This window comes from Hippoglossus stenolepis, chromosome 7 (assembly GCF_022539355.2).
Source record: "Hippoglossus stenolepis isolate QCI-W04-F060 chromosome 7, HSTE1.2, whole genome shotgun sequence".
Taxonomy (NCBI): domain Eukaryota; kingdom Metazoa; phylum Chordata; class Actinopteri; order Pleuronectiformes; family Pleuronectidae; genus Hippoglossus; species Hippoglossus stenolepis.
Window position 1 is genome coordinate 10,680,892 of NC_061489.1, and position 25,863 is coordinate 10,706,754.

Genomic DNA, 25,863 nt, shown 5'->3' on the forward strand with positions numbered 1-25,863 from the left:
TAACGCATTTCTGTACAACTCTCTATATGAGAGTATATTTCTGTAATTTTAGCTCCGTGCAATTATACTACAAAATAAAAAATCCAGAGTAGGGTACCATCAGGTAAATTCTGTCTTTCAACGGATTGCATTATTCCATAGGATCACTGGCAAGTCTACATGTTGGCCTGACATTTTGGAAATCTCCGACTTTTTTTTATCTAAAACTTGTCAGATCAGAGCATCAACTTATCTAAATAGCATAAACCAACCTCCTATCTTATGTCACTACCATCCCTCTGCCTGGTTAAGAAGAGCCTTACACTTGGTGCATGAAAAACTGAATATATTTTTTTAATTCCCACCGTTCTACGGCTATCAATCTTCCAATTTCATCTTCTCATTAGGATGGACAAGATACTTCTTTTTAGTCATAAGGAGAGAATTGAAATGGATTTACAGTATCTGATGAGAACATTACAGATTTCGGTATAATCAGTCGCCTTTTGAGTTACACGTTTTTTCTCTGCTACTGAATTCTCCACACAGCATCCTGAGCAGCCTGGTTAAGAAGATAGCCTTGAGGTAAAAACATTAAGCTCAGTCTATTTTTTCCTCCTGCTCTTAAGATGATGCATTTCTCAGCTTATAAATGTTTATAAACATGGGAAAACCTTTAAACCACTGGATTTGGCTATAAATGTCAATACCCATTTTTACTGCCACAGCTTGCTTTACGAAATGACTACAAAGGGCTCCAGCCATGGCAATGTCTTGTTAGGTCAAATAATCTGAACTTACTTCCTTCTGAGTAGAGGAAAACGTTGTCATGAGACATTTACTGACTATCATTAAATTATTGCAGTTCACATGAAGGAAACTTAAAGTAACACCTCTTATTATTTAATGAGATAAACATTAGGTTTCGATAAATTGATGTTCTGACAAACAAGGGTAGAGAAGCTGCTTGAAGCCTGCCTGAATGAATGTGGGTCACTCATAATGTTGCTTTTAAATAAATGTGTGTGAGCTAATGGATCATTTGCCTTTGGGCAGCCTACAGTGGCATGATGTCATACACACAGAGGCTGAGATTGGTGGCACTTTGCTGTTCGTACCGCTGAATTGGGGACATCACTTTTACTAACATATTTGCTGGTTTATTTGATAATAAACCAAAACTATTACTTCTCACTCGGGACATTGCAACACCATACATTTATATCTGTAGTGTTTGGCCGAGGGTCATTTACAGAAGTTACTTGCAGTACTGTTCGATACCCACTTTGCACATTGCATTTAGAGGGAAATGTCAACCATTTTCAGTCAGAGGTGAAAGCCAAGAGTCCTACTGTGACTAGCCTATTGCTCAGCTGAATGCATTAAATGTTAGACTGCTCCAAAGGATCGGGTTTTCACGAACAATTTGACTCTCATATCAGCCAGTGCTCTATTATACTGAAATAAAGCTGGGAGTTAACCGAAAATTATAAAAATGCGACACTGGCTGCTCTTAAAAAGATTACAATTCTTAGCCACAATGAATCCATTCTGACATCCAACCTCTTCATATTTCATTGCAAACAATACAAAAAAGTATGTAAGCAAATGAATCTACTGTATCACATACTCAACTGTATTTAAGTGCAATGTGTAACTGAATCCCCGGGATTTTAATTTATTTTTGTGTTAATTTACTGATAACATCATCACTAAACTCTTAAAATGCAGACACATGCTTCAATTTATGTCAAGAATGAATGAGCGCCTGGTTGCATTTGCACCTGCCATTACATTGTCTTCGGATGTGATAATGCTTCTTCTAGAATATATTTAGAATAATTTAGCATATTTTTGTGGTTGAACTTATGAATTTCATATTTTTAGTGGTACATTCATGGAATATAACAGTTTCCAATATTCGTTATGTAAGAGAAACAGACAAGACAAATTCTACAGGGGATTTTTTCGTAACAACTTACTGCACTTGTAGGGTGTAATAAAAGATTAAGTAGGAGTATCATTAGTTACAACAATTAGTGAGCAGTCAGTTTTGGATGTAATCATGTCTAATCTAAATAGTTATACTCATGTTTTAGTAAAAACTTACGTATAATGATCAGTTTATGTATCTTTAGTCATGAGAATTCAAGTTTGGCCAATTCTCAGGACACAGCACAACTATATGCTATTCAATGGTGCTCCTGAGATATTCAGCTTTAATTCTTAATTTATGTCTAACAAAGATCCTGTTGCTGATGAATAATTTATGAAGGATTAGATCAAGCAAGCAGTTTAGAAAGGCATGGATATTGAGCGAATTAAATATTTTGTCTAAAGGATATAACAAAACCTATCACCCAGAACTATGACTGCATGGGATTCTATTGAACAACTTCTTCTGTTTCATTGTTGATATTAAATCAGTGTATAGAGGAAAGTTTGTTCTATTTGTTCCTTAAAGAGGGGAAAACACCTTTCATCATCTCTACTTTTATGAACAGCACTGCCTCTCAATGCTAATGCAGTGCAGTCCATTGTGAGATTCACTCAATCACATCTAACTGCATGTGGCAACTGGCAAAGTATTTACATCTAATACCATTCATCTAAAACAGCCATCAAAGTTTAAGAAGCAGGAGTAGTGACCGAGCGCTCGAGAAGTTCATCAATGTCACGGTCTAATGCAACTCCTGACACTTCAGCCTTCAGGAGCTACTTAGGGCTCTACTCCCCAGTGTGGTCCCCTTTTCCCTTGGATGCCTCAGCGGTAATCCCAGTCAATGCTCACACTGCCCTGCTCTTGCTGGACAAACCGATCCAGCAACACTCATGGTAATTTGCCCATGGGAGAAAAGTGACTTTCAGCATAATGCTCTGACAAAGGCATTCAAGAGATTTAAAAGACCTCTAATTAGGTCAATGATGATTTTATGAGAATGTTGCTCATCTGAGACGTTGCCTATGCAGCTGCTTTCGTATTGCCATGTGTCAAGACAATATCTGTTGTTCCTGTTAAGCCATGAGTCCACACCACAGAAAGGGATAAGAAGTATCACTTTAGCGGACATGTGGACTTGGTCAGTAAGAAATCATACATCAATCTGTTGAGGCAAGGACAACATTTTCCCAGAGGTAGCATTATCCCTGAGTTGTGGTTGTTGCTTCTTTCAGTTGTGCTTAAATATTTGATTTGTTGTTATAGCCACAAATTGAAATGTTGTTTGTCTGCTGTCTGTAGCGTCACAGCATCAGATTACAGTCAGGATTGCCTTTAATTTACAAACAAATGCTGTTGGAAAGTATTCTCTGTGTGTATTTGTGTGTGTGGGAAAGAGTGACAGACAAAGACAGTGACCATAGAAAATAATTTCCATGTTTTAGGCTTTGTTTTCATTAGGGAAAGAACATTCCAGATTGCTGTTTTCGGAGGCCTTGTAATCCTAGAGTTGTATCACAAGGGAATCTCTGAGAACAGAGCCACAAACATAGGAGCTGGATGAAGACTGATGTTAACCATAAGCCAGGTTAAAATGTCCATAACCAGCAGGATGAAAATGAAAAATATGTTGGGTCACATCAGAATTTGACTATGGAAGAACAATAAATTGGACGTTACCTCGATCAGCTTGTTGGCATGCTCGCGGAACACCTGTGCATATTCCTTGACTTCTTTCTCGTTGCCGTTCTTCGCAGCTTCGATCAAGACCAAAAGGGGAACATTAGTCTCCAAAAAAGAGTCGGAGACATGGTCCATTACAGCTTTACGCAGCTGTGAAGGGGGGAAAAAAAGGCACCATTAAAATAATATATCCCCTTGTGTATATGCATTAACATCTTACAGTAGAGCTTGTTTACCTGACTAAATAGCATACATTACCTTCATATACAAGATAGACAAAGAAAATAGCTTATCAACTATATTAGCTAAACTACAGTGAAGACATTCCTGAGGTGAAAAAAATATACATGAGCAGTTAATAATATATATATATATATTATGCATGAAATAGATATCGTAGATGAAATTTAAACAGAGAACAAACCTGTCTGCGAAGGTCTCTGGTTTTCTTTGTCATCCTGTCGATGGCTGTGTTCAGAGCATCACTCCTGTCCTTCCTTCCAGCCTAAAGCATGAATATGGAAAAGTAATTAGTGTGCAGTAATAAAGTACCGTGACAACTGCTTCCAACATATTTGTTGTGGATGCTTGTATAAACTAGCATTGGGATGAGAACAAGGATAACACTGAATTTAATCAATCTATGTCGGAGTCTGAAAAGACTTAACATCTTACGGACTGAAGTGAATGAAGGCAAAAGGGAACAAATCTGTCTGAACTGTAGTCGGACAGTTTAGAGGAATGTTAAAAGTCATTTATCTCTCTGACGTGGCTTTCTTTTCAGCCCCATTGAATTTACTGTTACTATTGCTTTCTCTCCTCTAACTAGTACGGTTGTTGGACATCTGAAAAATGTTGTTGAAATATTTTTGTATGTGTTTTCTGCCTGAAATGAAAGAATCTGCAGCACTTTGTAGCTTTTTCAAAAGCTTTGTTCTCCCTATAAACTCTTCAACCTGAGACCAGTGCTTTCACAGATCTCCAGTTGCAGGACTGAAATCCAGAACCAAGATGAAGAAGCAAGTATTTATTTCTCCATATTAGTGTGGACATGGGCAACCGTTAATAAAAATGTAAAAAGGCTGTGACAACACTGGGCAAATGTAATGCAAAAGTCAAAATAACATTCTAATCTTGTTTTCCATTTTCACTTTCTTATCTCGAATGAGAAATGTGTGACGAATAAGAGGTGAAAATTTGTTCCACATGGGTAAATACGAAATTATGTACAGTAATACCATAGGCAGTGGTCATACAGCTAAGCACGAGGCAGTTGGCCATAAGCACTGCCCCCCCCCCCGCTGAGAGCAGAGCGATGCTCTGCAAACTGCTCAAGCAGTGAATATCTAAAACTTTCAGGAATGATGGAGGTGCAGCATGTGAGAGATTGAGAGAGAGAGAGAGAGACACTGGACTAAAATAAAATTAGAGCAAAATTAGATGAAAGGTATAGGGTAACTGAGAAAAGGCAAAGAAACAGTTGGACTCTGGGCTGTTAATCCCCCTTATAAAGCTTAAATCAAGTGCGACATAACACATGGATGGTGGTGGCATTGACCTACCCCATCCCCCACTGCCCTTTGCCTATTGAAGGGCTGTGTACATAGTTAGGGGCTGGGGAGCTCCAACGGCACTAATCCCCTGGGTTTTTTTGCAGGCTGGATGGAATGCTGCGGTAGGGTTTAGTCTGCTTTACCCCTACTCCCTCAATCCTATTTCATTCATGCCTAGCCTATATTTTATTTCCACACCAGAGGGTTCTAAAGCACTTCTTCTTCAGGTGCTTATTATGGAGGCTATTTCTCTGCGGCATCTTTTATGATACTCAAGTGAGTCTCTATCCATCTCCTTCAGGACAGATTTAGGAACATCCCTTTTCTACAAAACCACTAGTCCGCTGGATTATGGAAAGATTCAAAAGGAATAGCTTCACGTGTCAAATGATCACTGAGCTCAATGATATTGCTTTTCAATATTTCATCAAGTTCACTTAATTGGATGTGCATATATATAATTTTTTCTTGGAAAAAATGTTTTTAAACAGCTTGAATTCCAAGTGCAAATCTAGTACCCCTTAAGTAAAAGGAATATCCATCATGTCCCCTGAGATTTAAGCATTTTTCGCCATGTTTTCCACTCTCACATTCTGCAGGGGAGTCCCAGTGGGAGATGTAGTCTACCACAATAACTGTGGAGAATGACAGCAGCATGCTAGTCAGCTGACCTGGAAAGTCACAGCCAGATGTTTGTGTTGTCTTAAGAACTGAGAATTATGTGGTGATAAGATTTAATAGGACATAAACATTTGGTAACAATCATTTTCTGGCTCTCTCCACAGTTCTGTGAATTTGTGACGCAAGTTAGCTTTTAATTATTCACATTTCAATTATGAAAATAGAACATTTGTTTCAGTTAGTCTTTGACTACAATCTACTGCCAAAGCACAGTGTGAATTGCATTTCATTTCATTAAGTACAACCTATTGTCTGCAACAGGTGAAACAGGTTCAAATAAATTAAGTAAAACGATGCTTGAGTGAGGAAAGGGATGACGGGGTAGAAGACAACAGTACGCGTCTTTCGGATGTTCTTTGGTATCTAGTCTTTTGCTGCTTTCAATCTAGTTCATTGCAATTACCTTCACATCCATCTCCACCCCCATTAAATAATTAAGAGAAAGTCTTACTGTTTTCACACACTGAACAACATATATATATAACATTCTAAATGTTGCTGGAATATGGCCTTGTTTTTACAAAACCACATATCAAATCCATTTGCTCAATACCGGGGGGAAAATATCATATTAACACCATTTTAGTTTCTTTGATCTCACCTTGTGAATCGAGCAAGAATTCTGCTATTACATTACTGCAACCATTACATGTTCAAAGCCAATCTCATTTAACTTCAGAGCAGCTGGTCATACATCACATGCCAGTGCTCAAAAATTAAAGCACTGCACTCAGGATATGTAAATTATGAATATAAGCCAGACACCCCATGTTAGCTCTGCTATAGCATACTCCTATGGCAATGCAGCACACCTATTTTTAATCCTGTCCATGTTAATTTTGACTAAAGGCACGTGTTACAAATTCAGTTTAGCATTGTTATGCCATTTAGTTTATGTCTTGAGTATACTTCCATACATAGCCCATGCAATGCAACGTCAAGGCAACACTCAGATTTACAGCTGTGGTTAATTTCAACAGCAAGCTGCTGCAACACCTTCAAGATATCAATATTCTGATGGTGACGAGCCAGTGGGGGGGCCGAGGAGGGTTGGGGGAGGCAGTGGGAGGTGGGGGTAAGACTGAGGTACACAAGCAGTGTGTATGAGGCAGAGAGCAAGTGACTGAGCAAGAGAGTGAGAGGGTGTTTGTGTGTGTGTGGGAGGGAGAAAGAGAGAGAGAAACAGTAGTGATGATCGACGCCAGGCTGCCACCACTCTGTAGCAGTGAGTGGCTGCAACAAAAAGCACAGAATAACATCCCTGACTCCCTGCTCTGGTGTTTTCTCTCTCCCTGCGTCTCAGCTAGCAGACGAGAGCTTCGCTCACAGCTCTGCAGAGGCTATGCCGAGATTGAGCCGGCGTCGGAAGCAGGATCTCTAGCTGCCATCAACAAGTTAGGGTTGGAAGAACACGGCCATGAAAGAGGAACACTTGATCTTCAATTAACCATTTAAGCTGACATCATTGCCGTGGAAGGGAAACAAAAGGGTAAAAAAAGAAAGAGGAAAAAAAGGAGAAGGAGGGGGGTCTGTTCATCGGAGTCGTCTGGATGCAACTGATCAACTTAAAAAAATATAAATATTTATTTCAAGGATTTGTGGGATGAAGGAAAAGATTCAACACTCTCTTTGAGCTTGGATTTTAACGGACTGAGAAAAAAAACGGAATAAGCATCATCTCGGGACATGGAATTTCAGATTTTGTCTCATTGGGGTGGGCTCCGAATTGCTTTATTTCCAAAGAGGCTGATTCCTTTTGTGCTTACTCAAAAGGGTTTTTTCCCTTTGGATTTTTTTTCCATCTGGTTGCTCCAAGAGTCTGCAGAAAAGGACAGTTGAATGCAGCCTCCGATGTGCACAAAAGAATGGGTAAGTTAGCCTCTTTATACGGCAGGTCGGGACATGAATAGGGAATACAAGTAAGAGAGAGGGAGGCTGAGGACTAAAAGCTCTTCAGCCCAGTCTATTTACTGCAATTGTCTTTCATGTTTTCTTCTTCGCTGAATCGGTTTTGTGAATGTATACTTTTTAAATACCATTATTATTTTAGTGTAAACCTCTTGAGTGATAACAAAACTCGATAAAAAAAAAGCAGAAAAAACTAAAGATTAAAAGGATGACAGCATATCTCATATATGCTGCCCAGAAATGGGCAAGAAACATAGAAAAATTAATAAATGAATGATGTAAGCAGCAGAAAATGTATATTTACATCAAATCGCAGAGCACACATTATGAACAAAATAGATAAAATAAAAAAAAATAAGGGGGTGGAAAGAAGTGCAGCTCCTGTATGCATTTGATAATTAGATGCCTCAGTAAATGATATCTCGACTAAACCTAAGCTTAAAGATATCATGGTTAACCAGATTGGGAAAGTTGTCAATGTAAAATACCTAAACTGGTGCATGTGCATGTGTGAACCAACAAGACCACAATCGCCACCATGAATTAGTAATAAGTGCTCTGCAGAGATTAGCTTTCCCGCCCCATAGTTCATTTTCTTATCTTTGAACCCACCCAGGTTTCCATTCAAGGTGGCCATTGGTGGGACCTGCACCAGCGGCTCTGTGTCTGTGTGTGATCAGCATGCTCCTAGTGTGCCAGCTGCCTCCTGCATCGTGCACAACCTGCCCTCAAAAATGCCGCTGTGAGGACCTGCAGTTCTACTGCGACACCCAGGGGCTTCAGGCACCCCCAGATGGCGTGGACAAGGGGGCCCTGGGGTTGTCACTACGTCACAACAGCATCACTGAGCTCAGCCCTGATCAGTTCTATGGATTCGGCCAGCTGACCTGGCTACACCTTGACCACAACCAGATTACCACTGTACAAGAGGATGCCTTTCAAGGGCTCTACAAGCTGAAGGACCTCAATCTGAGCTCTAATCGTATCACCAAGTTGCCCAACACAACCTTCATCCACCTCATCAACCTCCAGATACTGGACCTGTCCTTCAATCAGATGACTGCATTGGAACCAGAACTATTTCATGGACTGAGGAAGCTCCAGATACTCCACCTTCGTTCAAATTTACTTCGCACCACACCTGTTCGAGCATTCTGGGACTGTCGCAGCCTGGAATATCTGGGCCTGAGCAGCAACCGTCTAAGGAGTCTGGCACGGAATGGATTTGCTGGGCTCATTAAGCTTAAAGAGCTCCACTTGGAGCACAATCAGCTGACCAAGATCAACTTGGCCCATTTCCCTCGCCTTGTTGCTCTGCAGTTTCTATATCTGCAATGGAATAAAATCAGCAACCTAACATGTGGCATGGAGTGGAGCTGGACCACTTTAGAGAAGCTCGACCTCACAGGAAATGAAATTCGTGTCCTCACACCTGATGTGTTTCAAACGCTGCCAAATTTAAAGATTTTGCTGCTGGATAACAACAAACTAAGCAGTCTGGATCCCCAAGTCATGGATATGTGGCAGTCTCTGGGCACCGTTGGGCTGTCTAGCAACCTGTGGGAATGTACCAAAAGGATTTGCTCTCTGGCCACTTGGCTAAGCACCTTTAAGGGAAGGTGGGAACATTCCATTCTCTGCCATAGTCCTGAATATGCCCAAGGTGAGGAGATACTTGATGCGGTCTATGGATTCCAGCTTTGTCAGAATTTTTCAGCGCCAGTTGTTCAGACAATCAGTACAACCACAGACGCTACTACAGCTACAGAGATCACAAGCTCCCTGTTTGGAATTATGCAGCCGACCCCCACGCAGGACTATGCAGAGGATTTTGGGAGCTTTACCACAGTCACTACCACGACAACCACAACACAAACACCACTCACTGCTCAAGCAACTACTGCTGCATTGGAAGAGGCAGCAGTAACGGATGACTTCTCGGCAACGGACAACACTGTTATGACTCATAGGGTTATAATTGGAACTATGGCCCTTCTATTTTCATTCTTTTTCATCATTTTTGTTGTGTATATCTCACGGAAGTGCTGCCCTCCCACCCTGCGCCGGATACGCCACTGTTCGGCCATACAGAACCGCAGACAGATGAGGACCCAGCAGCGGCAGCCTATGGCAGATCTAGCAACACAGGTACCCTATAATGAATATGAGCCCAGCCATGAAGAAGGGGCACTCGTGATCATCAATGGCTATGGGCAGTGCAAGTGTCAGCAACTGCCTTACAAAGAGTGTGAAGTATGAACTCTTATTTATTCCTAGAGCATATGGTTTTCCATTTGACCATTTCAGATGATACAGGGTTTGCTTTTTTGATTTTCTTTTCCAATTTATGTAAAAAGCATAATTTCTACCAGTGACATTTGAGAATATGTGAGAAATATTGAATGCCACAATGACAGAGGTTGGACGTGACAGTTTAGGGATGAGGTAGGGATAGTCACAAATTTATTTTTCTATGAATGCAAGGTTGTTCATATCAGGCAGGGGGCAATCATTTTAAACAAGAAAATTGTAAACTGTGAGATTTGTCTCCACATTGTCTCTATATTCTGCAGCACAGAGAGAATACTATATAACAGCCAAATGGCCCACTGCATACAGAATACATTAAGTTGAGAAATGTGATTTACATCTTTTACAGATTAAATATTTGAAATCATGATTCTAAATGCACCACAGACACTGTAAGCTAATCACTCTAACACTGAGGCAAATTAATTGGATATTGGAGTGATTATATATATGTTGTTTTACAGCTTCATTGTTTTGGGGAGAGGCATGACACATTAAAGGCTACTACGACCAAATTCACATTCTGAATTATAAATTCATGATATTATTATTACGTTATAAATAAAAATAAATCCTCTCTAGAGAGGAGAAGAATCCTATTCGGTATAGGGTAATTATATTACTTTTGAAAAATCAGACATGAGCCTATTAAGGAAGTCTATAACTTTCCATCAAACCAAAAGGCTCTCAGTGTTTCCTATTTGCAGAATTTATTTGGGCAGCCCACCCCAAAAACAGCTGTCCTTAGCCAAAAGGGGATTTTCGGGGGAAACTTGGATTTCTTCCAAAATATCTTGTGTGCAAATGCAACTAAAAGTGTATACTGATTGAAAACACTGCCAGTATGGTGAATTTATGTTCAATTATATAAATTGAAAAAAATGAACTCTTTAATCAGATGTTAGCTTGTAAATTTAATGCTGTTTTGCAGCTGCAGGTTGTTGGATGTTGGAGCACCCACACAAAGGGGCCAACTGCGACAAATAAATTCTTAACCTGTGGGAAACACTAAGCATTGTTTGTCTGTGGTTAATCTCCAATACGCTACACTGCTTAGCAAAGCACATGGATGTCTTCCTGACCTTGGACATCAAGAACAAAATTATTAGACCTTTAAATGTACCATAACTTGTACATGGATTCTTGAGCACCCAAATGCCATACACACTGTGACCATAACCATTCCAACAGCTTCACCTAGTAAGTACAGTTTACTGATTTGCTAATATATACCAGGATCAATATACAGACCAGCTAGAGTGACATGAGGGTAGCAAGTGAAAGGATAATGAACAGCGCAAATACCAGATAGGAGAGCATTTCACTCTGAAAATTAAACCTTTCCCAGTCACCCAGGATCTTAACTGCTTACACTCTAATCAGGACTGACAGGCTCAAGATTGAACCAATTAAGGCAAGGCAAAAAGAATCTAATATTCTGTCACCCACACCAGTGATCCAGCAACATTTGGCTTGTTCAGCCACTCGAAAGTAGTTCCACTAGAATCGTCCTCCACACCACACCACACAAAACATAACCTTTTATTTTAAGGCATTGCTCTGGTTAGGGACACTGAGTTGTCATTTACAGTCTTAAAAATGTGGTTAGGGTGAATAATAAATTTGAGAGCAGTTCCTTGGTTGGCAGTCACAAGTGTCAATTTAAACTGTGGTTAATACCCTGAAAGCAAATGGAGATCCAGTAATAAGCAAACAGCAAGCCTGGGTCAGGACACATTTGTATGCAGCAGGGAGAGGATGTGCATTAGCATCAGACTAAAGCTGCTGCCGCAGCTCCGCACTTCTTTGTGTTCAGTTTGGTGGTGGGGGCAGGGTGAAAGAGAGGAATTAAGAGGAATTGATGGGACGATGGAGAGGGGCAACTATGGGGTAATGTCGTAGTTTATCAAAACCATTGAGCATTTCTCTAGCCAAGTAAAGGTAGTAGAAAATGGAACGACGAATGCTGACTGATTGCACTTGGGCTTGAAATGTATACTGATCCCACAGCAGCAGCAGTTTCATTACTGGTTAACTGATGAGCTGTATGGAGCAGTTTTATAGTGAACAACATTTCACTCTGGGAATCAGGATATGGCATTTTCTAGACAGGTAAATGTGTGGCAATGTTTAACAAAGTCAGCCATTTAGACAGCAAGAAGTGTCATAGCATGTTGAAGTGAGATATCTGGTTTTGAGCAAATAGGTTGCCGTGTGTTGGCTGGTGCCCCTAGAGGTAGCCAGGGGGTAGCATTTGTGGCTTTGTGTCTTGGGAGCCTGCAAAATTTGGATTCAAACTTTTAAATGAATGTTTGTGTCAATGTTTCTCTACACATGCTCATAAAATGCATACAAGTTTGAAGAAAGTGTGTAAACCAAAACTTGTTACACTTCACATGAAAAACATACACTGATCATACCGATTTCCAAAGCCTCGCAACTCCACATTGTTTATTTTCTTCCAGCTTTTCTTCCAGCACTGCTTTTACTGTTGCCCTTCTAATCTGTCTTGCATGTTCAAAAGTCGAAATTGAGTTAAATATTCCTAATGTCATTCAGCAAACATTATGGGGGGGACCTCATTTTTGATATCACCAAGAATGGGGATGTATGTGGAATTCCTATAAAGGTTTTGTCAATCAATGAAATTAAATTTCACTGACTACAGTTGTACTGAGTGACTGAAAATCCACAGAATTTGTAGAAATATGCATCCCTTTGCACTGGGTCTTTGTAAACTGTTTTTGTTTCCTCTTGTCATCCTCTAGCCCTGGTCCCCATCCTGCCTAAAAAAAATAAACAAAAAAAAAGAAAAACCAAGTGAACCAATCCCCCTCTCTCTTACCCAACATCTTTGTGCAAAATGAATGCTTTTCTCTTCCCATTTTCCTTTTGTATTGTAAAATGTACAATTTCATATCTGTATAGTGGAAAAGATGTGCCAAACTGAAAAAAAAAAAAAACATTTTCCCCTCAAAACATATATTTTTTAAATAAAATCGTTATAATTTAGACTGTTTGCGAAATGATGGATGCTCACAACATGGTTTGGTCTTTCAATTTTTTGTTAAATGTATACACCTCACGCTCTTGAAAAAAGCCTTCCAAAAATAAACAACCCTTGATGAAGGTGAAATGCAAGAGTATATTGTGAAAATTCATATGTATCGAGCATAAACGCTTTATCTCTAACATGTTTTTCTATTAACAGTCACTAAAGTAAAAAAAGATTACCTTCCAGCAGGGTATGTCAGCAAATTTATTAAATTATCTAGTTTGCAAATGGATGTGATAAAAATACGAAGCATTAACAGAAGGCAGCATGATGGTCACAAACTGCAATCCCTGCTCCTTGGTTTCACAGAGGCCAAGGTTATTTCCAAACTGCTATTTCTGTCCAAACAACAATGGTAAACTCAGAGCTTTTGAATATGTGATATCTAAAATAGAGAAAAGTGGTAAATCTTCATATTTGAGTAAATCAAAGTACCAAATAATATTTTTACTTGATGAATTACTATCTTAACTGCCTCCACTACCTCAATAGCTAAGGTTTTCACGCAATGAAAAAATCGATATTCTAAAAATGGCCACAGGCATCAACTTCCAGATAAAATTCAAGATTAGAAATTTGACAGTTAATGGTCCATGCTAAATCACAATAATGTTGTCAGTTATAGAAAAAGACGGTGATAACAAAACTTTTATTTCCTCCCTTGTATAAAATATGAGCTACATGTCAAAGTGTTGAATAATCGTAATAGTCACATTTTAGATAAATTGACCATTTGACATTGATTCTGGTCAACTGTGGATTTTTTTTTAAGAAGGCTTTTCAAAATGGAGGTTCGGGTTGGGTGTATGTCTATAGAATTGGCATTGAACTGTAGTGAAACGTAATGGGGTGAAATCAAGGTGGTGTGTGTTCTTTACACAGTGACAGCAATGTTCTACAGTCTCACCTACAAAAAAGTACTTGACCACCAAATCTCTTTTTTGTGATTTGTGTTTTCCAGGCAACCACTTGCTGTAGTAGGAGTTTGGGTGGTGTCTCACTATTATGGTGTGTTCACATCAAACGAGGTGCAGAATTTACATTCACAATCAATGCAAAGACACATTTAGACGTTTAGCAAGTATCTCGTCTCTCACAGTGTGTCACGAATGGCACTTTAAAGGGATAGTGCACTGAAAATGTTAATTCACTCACCACTATGTGAGTATCCTTAGCAAAAACATAATTTGCTCAAAAGAAAGAATAGGACTTAAATTCAAAGTCTTGAGTTTGACAGTTTCAGGTTGATATGTATACTTTATCTAAAGGCAACTTATTTATGTCAAGCAGTTTGGAGTGCAAACATTGTGAAGAATATAGGCTGACCTGGCCTTCCAGCTCTAAGAGGTACTTCAATTTTACCTTCTCTTTTTTGATGAGGCCTTCAGAAAGCACGTAATTAACCTACAGAGTGTACCCAGGCGGGGGAGGCACTAAACTGATGAGTCTGACTGTGAGGCCTCTGTAGTCTGGAGGGTTCAAGGACTCAGAGCTCATGTATGCTGCAGGTATTATTATGAAACCTCCAATAAATCTAGAAAATGCTTGGGAAGGACATATTGATCTGGACTCTCATCAGCAAATACACCGCTAATGTATTTATTGCTTAACACATTTAAACCCATTCCTCAACTACATGATTGGGGGATTCAAGCACAAACGATAGAGGGATGAGCAACACAAAGGTCAGACTCTGTTTCTATCTGCAAAATGCTGAGCCCTTTTGTTGATCTTTTTAGAAGATAAGGCAACATTAGCTACAAGCTAAAGAAGAAGTTAAGCTAACAGTCTGAGTATAAATATGTGAAAGCAAAAACTAATGAGCCACTTGTAAAACAGCATCATTGCTATCACCTATACAGACTCGTACTGCATCTCAAATTGGATAATTTGGTCAGTGCAGTCACAGTGAGCATGGTAAACGCACTGGCATTGAGTTCAAACTCCAGCAGGATATTGTTGCCCCAAATACAACATGACCATTTACCGGTTGCTTTGAATACAATTAACATTTTACTTTCTTGCGTGTGCCCCATTTCATATGACAGGGAAATTAGGTTGCCATTGGCTCCAACAACCTGTCCTTCCTCAATTGCCATTTTCGCAAATTCAAAATCCAGTAGTGCCCCATCCAATTTCCTCTTCATAGTCAAGACGGCAACCATAGAAAATGAAAAGCGTCTTTTTATTTTATACTTTTAGACTAAGGTCAGCTGTCAGAGCCACAGACCATGGTTATTTAGCACAGTTCTAGTCTTTTGTTTGCCCCTTTTATAGTATTGGTTTAGATTAAGTGTCCAAAGAATAAAAAAACAGGCACTCCGTACTGCAAGCCTGCCATTGCTGATTTCTCTTCCCAGAAGTCAGTGTTGTGTCAAATTGTGACACATGATTTAATACAACGCACTGCTGAAATCATGTTCTCTAAGCAACAGCACTGACAGCTCCACCTCAAACCTTGTTTTCTGTGCAGAGTGGACGACAACAACTTTCAATAGGTTAGCTGAAATACCACACCATGACATATTACAAACAAACTGGTTACAAACTGGAAACGCCATTTCATTCTACCTGCTTTACTGTTGTATGCCGGTAAAATGACAATAAAGTCTGACTTGATTTGATAGTACGGCTTGAACAAAACATTGTTGCTGTCAATTATGCATGATGATTTTAGTTTTTCACTCAAAACAAAGATATCCACATTATCCATCGTCATTTAATATCTCGTTGCCAAGCTCAGTGGCATGTCTTATGATGGGACTTGCTACAATATGTAATCTGAGTGAACAAGTCAAAACATGCCTAGATGAGGTTTGCCATTACATTACATTTAGCTGACGCTTTTATCCAAAGCGACTTAGAATAAGTGCATTCAACCATGAGGGTACAAACCCAGAACAACAATAATCAAGAAAGTAATATATCTTCAAGAAAGCCAAACTACAAAGTGCTATAAGTAAGTGCCATTTAAGTGCTACTAAATTGTTAGTTTAAACTTGTATTCAAGGTATAGGCGGAAGATGTACAGACTTTCATCAAAGCTCGATTCACTTCAATTCAGTCTGTTACTAACCTGTAACCTCTAACTAATGTAATGCTCTGATACGACACCTGAGAAGAGAAGATTCTAATTTTGGTTTCCCCTCCCATTTTTAACAATGAATGCAAGTGGACATCTGACTTATCAAGGTAAGAAACAGGGTCAAAGGGTTGAATTATGTTCAGGATAAGAACATTTTGTGGATTTGATTGTATTTGTGTGTGTGATAAATGCAGTGTTCCAATGAGGGTGAAACAAAATGGACACTTCATGTACCTCTATTTCAAGTGGCTCGAATCCAAATTTTTATAGCAACAATAGAAAACCTAACTACTCTCTAACTGAAAAGACTATGCAGTTCCCCACAGTTCTATGGAGCTTTATGAGAGCTTTCCAAATTTGGTTCACTCTCACTACTGTCATCAGCATCAAAAAAGCTGCAACAATCCACAACATGCTGTGTGTAAATGAGAAACTTTCCTTACATCTCGGACTCTCCCAAGTGACCAAAACATACATAGGAATTATTACAGGTTTTACCGTAAGCTTGGTGTGGCTTCTATGTTAGTGTAAAAGCAATCAAGTTGGGCTTCACCTATGTGGTACATGTTACAGTTAAACTAGCAAGATGACCAATTCAACTACTGTAAAAGTTAAACCGGGAGTTCTTCAAATGAGTAAAGGAGTTGAATTTTTGCAGTAATTTCCAAACCTTTCAAACTGGTGTCACAGAGGATTTTAAAAATGTATTCATAATTGTGGGAGATCAATTTGTATGAGTATGTACCCAAAAAAATACTGAGAAGACAGAGCATTTATTACTGGATGGATAAACTTGAAGAGTAGCTTCTTTTTTTTTCTTCAATCCACCACAGGTTTCACAGTCTGAGCTAACGCCCTCACACTAATATGACTGCTAGGTTCTTGATGATTGTGTTACATCAGATACAATTCACTTAAAGTGAATTTTAAGCATAAAGTGCTTATCTGAATTTATCCTCGGAACTCAAATTTAACACCGTTCCATTAAATATAAATCTGTGAAGGGAACATTATAGACAAAATTATAAACACATTACCCAGTTATAAAACCTAAAACTTGGGATTTATTTTCCTTGGAAAATGCAAAACAACCAAGCCAAGACATATATTTATTTTAGCCCCAAATGTACAAAACATTTGAGCAACAATGATAAAAAAGACTGAACCACTTACAAGGACATTATTATCATGCATATTTCATAGAAATAATTTCCATCTCATATAGATACGCAAGCACGGTTGAAGGAAGATGATTCAACTAAGTACAGTGCATCAACTTTAATGATCACTTTGAGCACAGGCCGAGCAGAAACTGAAAGTCTGCTTTCTTTCTCTGTTTGTGTTGACAAGACATCAGCTTGATATCTGGAGACAGCTGTTAGCAAATATTAGCCCTGGCAGGGACAACTGAATGAAGTAAAATGCACACAACGTTTAGTTGACTTCTCCCCCCCTCACATCTTGTAGCCAAAGAAAATTTATCTTCAACAAACACAAACAGAGCTTGGATCAGTTTGCAGTTTTCTCACTTGGTCCCTGTTGCAGATGCAACATCAAGACTCTCCATGATAGCAAGAGCTGACCATTCTGATTTCCACAAGACAGTCATGACTATAGGTTTATAATATAAGAAAGCCATCAGTTATGTTTCTTTACACTGAAATTGCTTTTTTGTGCAGAGTGCAATTACTGAATTTCAACAAAGTAGCTTTTTTATGTAAAAACCCAAGCCATAGTCAATTTAATTTACACCCATAACTAATAATGTGAAGGTTAGACTTCGCTAAATGTCAAATTGTGAGGGCGTGGCCTTCCTCACTGTTTGACTACAGTGGAAAAACAAGGTGCAGGAAAGCCAATCAAAAAGCCTAGATTTAACCAGCAAGAGATCAAGGGCCAGGTCTGGGAAACGTTGCCTGACGGGCTGTTACTGACAGACTAGTGTTTTATGGAGGCCGTAAATATTCGAAAAGCCTTGGGGACACTAAATCTTTTCCCTGTTACATTGTGTAGAGTGTAATTTGTTTTAATTATGCATTTAGATGAGATTACAACTAGATAAATTGAACTCCTTTCACGCAGGTCTTGCTTTAGGTGTAGTCCCCTTGAATGTTATTCGACTTTTTTTTCTTCAAAACATGGGGAAAAAAGAAAAACCTACTTTGAGCCATTCCACTACATTCAGTTTATCAGTTCCCGACCACTAGAAAGACAAAATATCCTTACCTAACAGTATGCTGTTATAGCTTATGTTTCATGAACTGGTAAAAGGTCCACTGGGAACCGAATTAAAGATTACTTGGTGTGCAGGTGTTTTTAAACTTAAATCAATAATAATTTTCTGTTAGGTTACACATATCTCATTAATGTGTCGGGTAGACGGTCTGAAATTCATTCAACCTAAAATGTGTTTAAATGAGAGGCAACAATGTTGGCACAGAGTAGCAGGCATAAAGCAAAATTCTGTCACTCACTGCGGATGCCTGAGGCAAAAAGACTGCAAGAGTTGGCTGGGGGAAGTGAGCTGTTGCACGACAGGGATGGACATAAACGGGGGGCAGAAAGGATTGCAAGTATGGAAAAAAAGGGGAAAGAGAATTCAACCAGGAAAAAGCAAAGTGTAAGAGAAATGCTGAATCCTACAGAGTGGGAGACTTTATTGAGATACAAGGTGGCAAGCGAAGGGAGAGGCTCGGGTCCCAATGCAGTGGATAGGCATGTCCTTTTCATACAGGTCCAAATGATAATGTATGTATTATATATTGTATATATGTAAGTTGAAGAATTTAAATGTCAGTAGCCTAATATGTAAACGCGACCTAGCATCACTCTCTTATGTGAAATAAAACCCTGACAGAAACTGGGAACAAGAGATGCATTATTAATAAAAAGTGGCAGAAACAGTTACACTCAACACACACCATGCCGAACTGTCTTGACAATATGGAGTAATTGAGGTCATGCTATGTGGCAGTGCTGGGGCAACATTACCCCCCACATGCCTTTCCCCTTCAATGGCTGAGTGCACAAGCTCTAGTCTTGTTAAATGATAATCACAACACTGTGCAAACGTACATTTCCACTCAGGATTGGAGGAGGGAAAACGTGATCCAACAACAAAACATATTCTGTATATTAAGACATTTTCCAAATATCTGTTTCCCACAACCTCAAGTCCACAATCAGTTTAACCCAAGGGCATCAGAGCTTTTCAAATCAATATGCTGCAGCGTTCATCAGTTTTTCAAACTCAAATTTAGCTTTTAGGCCATAATACTAAATGCTTTAAATAGTGTAAAATAATAGAGGCATTCATTTCAGGAGAATCACACGTACTATCTTTAAATAATAAATTGAATTGGCAATTTCAACTTGTACATATTACTAGAGGGATCTCTTGTAAAGTGCAACTAGGGTTGTACAAGTGACAGTAAGCCTGTTATACTACTACAATTATACAAACCTTGACATGTTCTTAATGTCCTTGTCTGAGCTTATTTGAAAAAAATGTATTCAGTGCACAAACAGTAATCATAGCAACAGATTAATGCATTTAGGATGTCATCAAGGGTAAAGCCCTTCAACATGGTAATTTCCTTGATTGTGCAAGATTCTCATTTCTTCCATTCAGTCAAAAGTTGTAGAATTCCACCAACATTCTTTGATTTGTCCTCCTTTCTTTGAGAGGCTGTATCAAGCAAGAGAAGGTGTGAGTTTCTTCTCTGTTTAGAACAGTGGTCTTCTCTATCCATGGTCTTAATATAGCCTAAATTCTACCACGACAATAAATTATATTTTCTTTTGAGAAAACATTCAGCCTAATTATTCTCTCAAAGACTTTGGGATGCCTGAACAAATACTTTGAAATTGGGACATCTGGTCGCCGTGCTGCAAAAGTACATTCCTCAATGTCATGAAATACTTAGAATATATGGAATTTCAGAGTAAAAGCATTGCCTATCTGCATAGGTCAGATAGGGTCTGTTGTGAGCTCAGATCAAAGTAAATACTGTTGGCAATCTTAGTGAAAATTATTTTACCTGTAAAAAATTACCGGCATGCTGAACAGAACTACACAAAAGTTCATGAAATATTCTAAAGGCTTAAGTGTCATCCTTGAAATGTCACTCAAAAAATATGAGAACGAAAGGATCTCAGACAGAATTTTTTTTCTCAAGAGTCAAATAGGGAGAGGAAGAAACATGGAGAGAGGGGGGGTAGAGACATATTGTAGCTTGAGGGAATGAAGGAGCAGAAGGAATGAGAGAGAAAGTGAATAGGAGATAGGAGTCTATCAAACAGCATCAGCTGTGAGTGTAAACCCATATGCTATAATGGCAAAATATACTGATAAATGACTTGCACTGCAGTTTCCACACCCAGAATAATATGTGCTAGGTATGAACTTGTAGTGAATAATCGACTCAAAAAGGGTATTTCTTTGCTGCATAAATTACATATTTCATTCCAGCTCTACCTCAGAATCATGACAGAGACATATCCATTAAGCCAGTGTGATGTTAGGTTATTCTGTCAAGCTCAATCAGAGTTATATGTCAACGTCCAACATTGGTTTAAAGGGATAGTTCACCCCAAAATTGAAATTCACTCATTATCTACTCACCACTATGCCGATGGAGGGGTGGGTAAAGTAGAGTAGAGTCCACAAAACACTTTTGGAGTTTCAGGGGTAAACAGCGTAGTAGTAAGTTACTGGTGACCACTTCTTCAAACGTAAAAAAACAGAAAATGCCTCCATACTGTTCCTGTGGTGTCATCCAAGTGTCCGTAAGCCCCAACCTTCAAATTAAACTAAAAACGGTGTCATTTACACCATGTTTTTAGCCTTAATGTCCACTGTTATCCTTGTAGCCCGGAACCACGTTCAGGAGGGGAGCCCGATGAGCTCAGCGAAAACTTGCACGTTCTGCAGAAAGTTCCGTCTTATCTCGACTCTGGCACCTTTGGCGAGAGCTTGTGCGGTGTGTGTGCGCGAGTTATGTGAACAGCCGACATTTAGGCTAAAAACAGTGTAAAGTTTGAAGAAGGGCTCCCCAGTTACTTCAATTTTGTTGGATTTAGCCCCAATACTGTTTACTCCTGAAACTCCAAAAGTGTTTTCTGGACTCAAACACTTCACCCACCCCTCCATCCGCATAGTGGTGAGTAGATAATGATTGCATTTTAATTTTTCAGAGAACTATCCCTTTAAGGCACCAGAAAATAAAGAGTTGCACAGGGTGGGAAATGACATATGTTGCTCCTCATTCATTCCCTACATCTGGTCAAATGAGAAGCCAAATTTCTGTAATGTCCTCTTGTCAGTGTGGTGATGGATCCCAAGTTCTCAGGTCATACAAGAAGATGCTGAGTGACATGGAGGAGTTCAGTCAAGTAGAAAACTTTGAAGCAAACCAGAGATACTGCATGAATGGACTGAACCTGAAATAATCTGGCAATGTTCTGGATCACCAAAGCAAACAAACTACTGCTGCAATGCCTGTGCGGGGAGAGGATGATACACAGAGAGAAACATTTAAGCTGGATCAACATCTGGTCATCATCTTGAAAATGTCCAGTGAGAACATATTAAAACACACAACCACTAAAGCAGGAAAAGCACAGGTGTAGCACTAATCACCTTGAGTGTTTTAGAAAGACATGACTGTGAGCCAGCGTGCACAATACCAGGACCCCGAAACAGAAGGAGCACAAAATAATTCAGCCATCATTCCTTTCATCATTGTATAATTTCTGTCTGTGACATGTCAAATAGTCTGCACTGACAAAAGGCCTCTTATCAGGTTACTAATGTCATATCCACCAGCGTGAGCAATGATTTAAAACTAGAGTTTTCAAATCTGGTTTATTTGATGATTCTCCTCAACCTTTTTGTGAACATGTCATTGAAAACCCATTCAAACATCGATACAGCTACATTAATCTATTTCTCTTGCCTAATGTATTCTATAAAAGCTGATTACACGACAACAGAACAGAGGGAAAGGATAAAAATGGAGCAAAACAAAATGCTTTTACCACCCTTTTAATATCTAATACTTGCCCCCAAGGACAACCAAAGTGAAGCAAACTACTACTGTAGAATTACAAAGTACTACTTTGTCATACTTAAACAAAGCTACACGCTCCAAAATGTAAAGTTACTGCAATTCATCAAATGCCACCTTGCTATGCAGTTGTTATCTCTGCCAAAGAGTTACTTTGCAGAATCTCTCAAAACCTACTCCAACACATTTCAGTGACATTGCATGGTGCATTAGGCCAAGGGCCAGGAAGACAGAGTACATTTGGGTGCAGAAAGAACACCAATTTGCTCACCTTGTTAAGCAGGCAGGCTTAGGCTATTGCCCAGTTCTCTACTGTAGTAAATACCCTGACTGAGCAGTGAGGCAGCAGATCTGCCAGTCCTAAATTGGCCCATTTAGAATGTAATACTGTATTTAGATTATGTTAGGTTACCTCTTGGCTTAGGAGGGAAATTACTACAGGTAGTAGGCCAGTTAGCAAGACAAGCTAAAATTTGCTGCCACCAGTTCAGACTATGGCAGGTAATACAAAAAGACAGAAAATTTAACTACAAATCAATTTGCATCGTTAAGATACTTGTGTTCTGGAAAAACTACTAATGTGTGTTGATAACTTTTACACAAAAATTTGCACATGTATGCAAGCTATTTACACACAGGTAAAAAAGCTGATTGACTTATTTCCGGAAGACAAGTTTGCCTTACTGATTTGTTTTTATGGTTTGCAACGCTCAACATTAAGAATGTGACGGAAAACAGGGTTAATAAACAGTAGAAAGTGACTACGTTATAGCAGTTGTTTTTTATATCTTTTACTTCGGTCTGTTCGAACTTGATGCCAACTGAACAATATCGGTGCATTGCTTGAATGGAGATGGATGGAATTTGTGGCTGAGACAGATGGAGGCGACAAGCCATCACAGAATCGCATCAGAACAGGGGTGAAAATTAGTGTGTCCAGTGTCCACCCAGGCATCATGTTTCCATTACTGCGCTTGAAGCTGAAGCCGATAAAATACCTGTGATGACTCTATAGACAAAAGCCAGATATTGGTGGGGTTTTTTATCCAGTGTGAGAGGGGTTTAAGAGTTAAAATACAGCGATAACAACCTGCCTGACCACACATCTATCACAGACACAGGAACACTTAAATTTCACCAATGAAATAAGGAGGCTGTGCAGTTTATGATTTTTCCTCTAACAGCCAACAAAAACAGCAGCAAACACAAAGATCAGCCTCATAGATGATAAGACATTACACAGCAATGATACTCCTCACACACTGGGATCCTGTTGTTAAAGAAAGGAGCAAGTAAATATTATTTAAGGGCTCCAGACTAACTGTTTACTTTTTACTGATTTGTGATAAGTGTTGGTGTTTGTTAAAAGTGTAAAGTGAGCGCTGGTCAGCAGGAGTGTGGAGGGAGCAAACCCAGACAGGAGACTCTGACAGAGTAAAATCCAACCGCTGCTTCTGCTCTGATCCTGAATCAGTGGCACTAATCGTTTATCATTAGCAATCCGTCGTGTAGACCCTGTATTCACACTTTTTGACAGCACTGTTCGACATTCAGCACCTCGTTCACCGCCTCTCCTCTCTTATCTCCGCTCACTGTCCGTGTGTCTGTCTGGTGTCAGTGTGTGAGTGAGCCCGGGGGCCTGTGTGTGGGTTAATGTAAACTCCGCAGAGGAGAGATGAAATGAGGAAGCGACATGACTCGATTAAATACACATAGACCGACTAGCTTAATGTTTGGTGCACCGGTGCGACCAAGGGAAACTTTGAGTCGCACTTCAAGATTTTTGGTCGCACTCCTGAAATCATACATTATAAACAATTTTTGGGGAATCAGATGTTATATATATTATAGAACTATTTGTCAAAGTTAAAAAAATGTATTACTTAAATGTCTTTTGATCTCACAAATATTCAGTCAAAATTTCCAATAAAGACTAAATGTGAATAAAAAACTAGAGAACTAGTTATGCTTACAGAGTCGAAGATAGTGGCATAGCAAGAACAAGGAAAAATCAAAAGCTGTGACACTTACGTTGCCCATATACTCAGACAGAAGGTCCTGAAGAGCCTGGCGCACAGAATTGCATTCGGCCACGATACGCTCCCTGCGGTCATCACGTGTGCAAGATGAGTCGGCCATGAGGGCAGCACCACTGATAATGCTCTCAAGGCGCTCCTCCAGGGAGGGACGGAAACGCTCCTCACTAAACGCCAGAGGGTCCACGATGATTTGTTTCTGTAGGGGAAGGAGCAGAGGGGAAATTACACATGGAGGAAAAAAAATGCAAAAAGTTATTATGGTACACTGATGTCTCCTTCTCCAAGCCCAGAGAGAAAAGAGGCGAGCAAGAGGAGGGCGGATTAGACACACTGGTATATGTGTATTTAGGGTATTTATTTATATGTAGGCCAATAACTGGACAGTTTCAGAAATAGTTATGATAATGGCCACATCTTTCATAAAATTTTAAAGGATTTCACCAGGATTAAAAAGAGATAACACAACATTTCCTGACTAATTCATGATAGGGAAAGCAAAGAATTAAGACACAGTACCTTGTTTCTTTAATTCAATTTTTTAAAAAAGGCCTGTACTCAGCACTAAGAATTAAATGTGATAGTAAAAGTTGAATGTTGCTTATTAGGTACACAACATGGTAAAAAAGTTTGGGACAATATCAACATATTTTCAGAGACTTTTCTATATTAAAGTGCAATGTTGGGGGAAAAATGAAAACCTGAAACAGCTCCATTCTTTTTAAATATTTGTTATCCAGGCAACACATCACCATTAACACATCACTATACAAAAAAATAAATAAAGCATTTAAAAAGGAAAATTAACATTTCTGAATCGAAAGTCTGGTCAGAATTTCTTTTCAAGATTACCGTTTAATGCAATGCTGTATATTGATGACAATTCATATTCAACTGAAAACAATTTGAGTTGGTTTTTCTTTTCTAAACTGGACTTGAGACTGTCCTCGATTGAAAAAGTACAAAGTAAGCATGGGTGAGTATTTTTTTTTTTATAGCCTTTTTAAGCATAAGCCTGTTCTTTTGCTCTACTGATATAGTGTTTTGACTTTTATTGCTTCAACAGGCACATTTATGGGCCCTGGCTGGAGAAAAAGTGTAATTAAAAGGACCTTACTGAGGGATAGTGAGAGCATTTTCAAAGGACCTCATGAAAGAATCCACTATGAGTCAAAAAAGGACTGATGTTGTACTACTGTATGTATGCAATGTGGACAAGATCCATTTCAGACAACAGATGAACCTATATATATGTAATTGTATATATAAATGTATAATCCTTTAGTGAAAGAATTTGATTTGCTACCTTTCATTTGAGCTCTACAGTAGCACACTCCTCTTTTTTTATATCTGCAAGATGAGAGAACAGCCAAATGTCTGATTTTACAGGGACAAGCCTGCTCAGATAGGCAACTAGTTGACATTCTGAAGAGGCACTGCAGAGGGTTAAGATATCACCGTGACGCCTGTGGCAGCGAATCAAAGAAAGACAACTTCTCCATTGAACTCGGTGCTTCCACAGATGTCTTGTTGCTACAAAATATTCAACAATTCAGCGGATAAAAC

General features: G+C 39.1%; 2 protein-coding genes across 3 annotated transcripts in view; one reads left to right on the forward strand and one right to left on the reverse strand.

Moving 5' to 3' along the window:
- The window catches only part of ctnna1 (catenin (cadherin-associated protein), alpha 1), a 72,784-nt gene that overhangs the window by 34,238 nt on the left and 12,683 nt on the right, over positions 1-25,863 (reverse strand). For both annotated transcript variants that reach the window (XM_035162142.2, XM_035162143.2), the window contains exons 7-9: positions 24,293-24,496; positions 4,026-4,106; positions 3,599-3,751 (exon numbers count right to left, since the gene is read on the reverse strand). In XM_035162142.2, the coding sequence (XP_035018033.1) occupies positions 3,599-3,751; positions 4,026-4,106; positions 24,293-24,496 (438 nt within the window). The remainder of the gene's footprint in view (positions 1-3,598; positions 3,752-4,025; positions 4,107-24,292; positions 24,497-25,863) is intronic.
- lrrtm2 (leucine rich repeat transmembrane neuronal 2) lies at positions 6,972-12,869 on the forward strand. Its single transcript, XM_035162144.2, has 2 exons — positions 6,972-7,704; positions 8,360-12,869. Exons 1-2 carry the CDS (start codon positions 7,701-7,703, stop codon positions 10,000-10,002), a joined length of 1,647 nt encoding a protein of 548 aa, XP_035018035.1. The 5' UTR covers positions 6,972-7,700; the 3' UTR covers positions 10,003-12,869.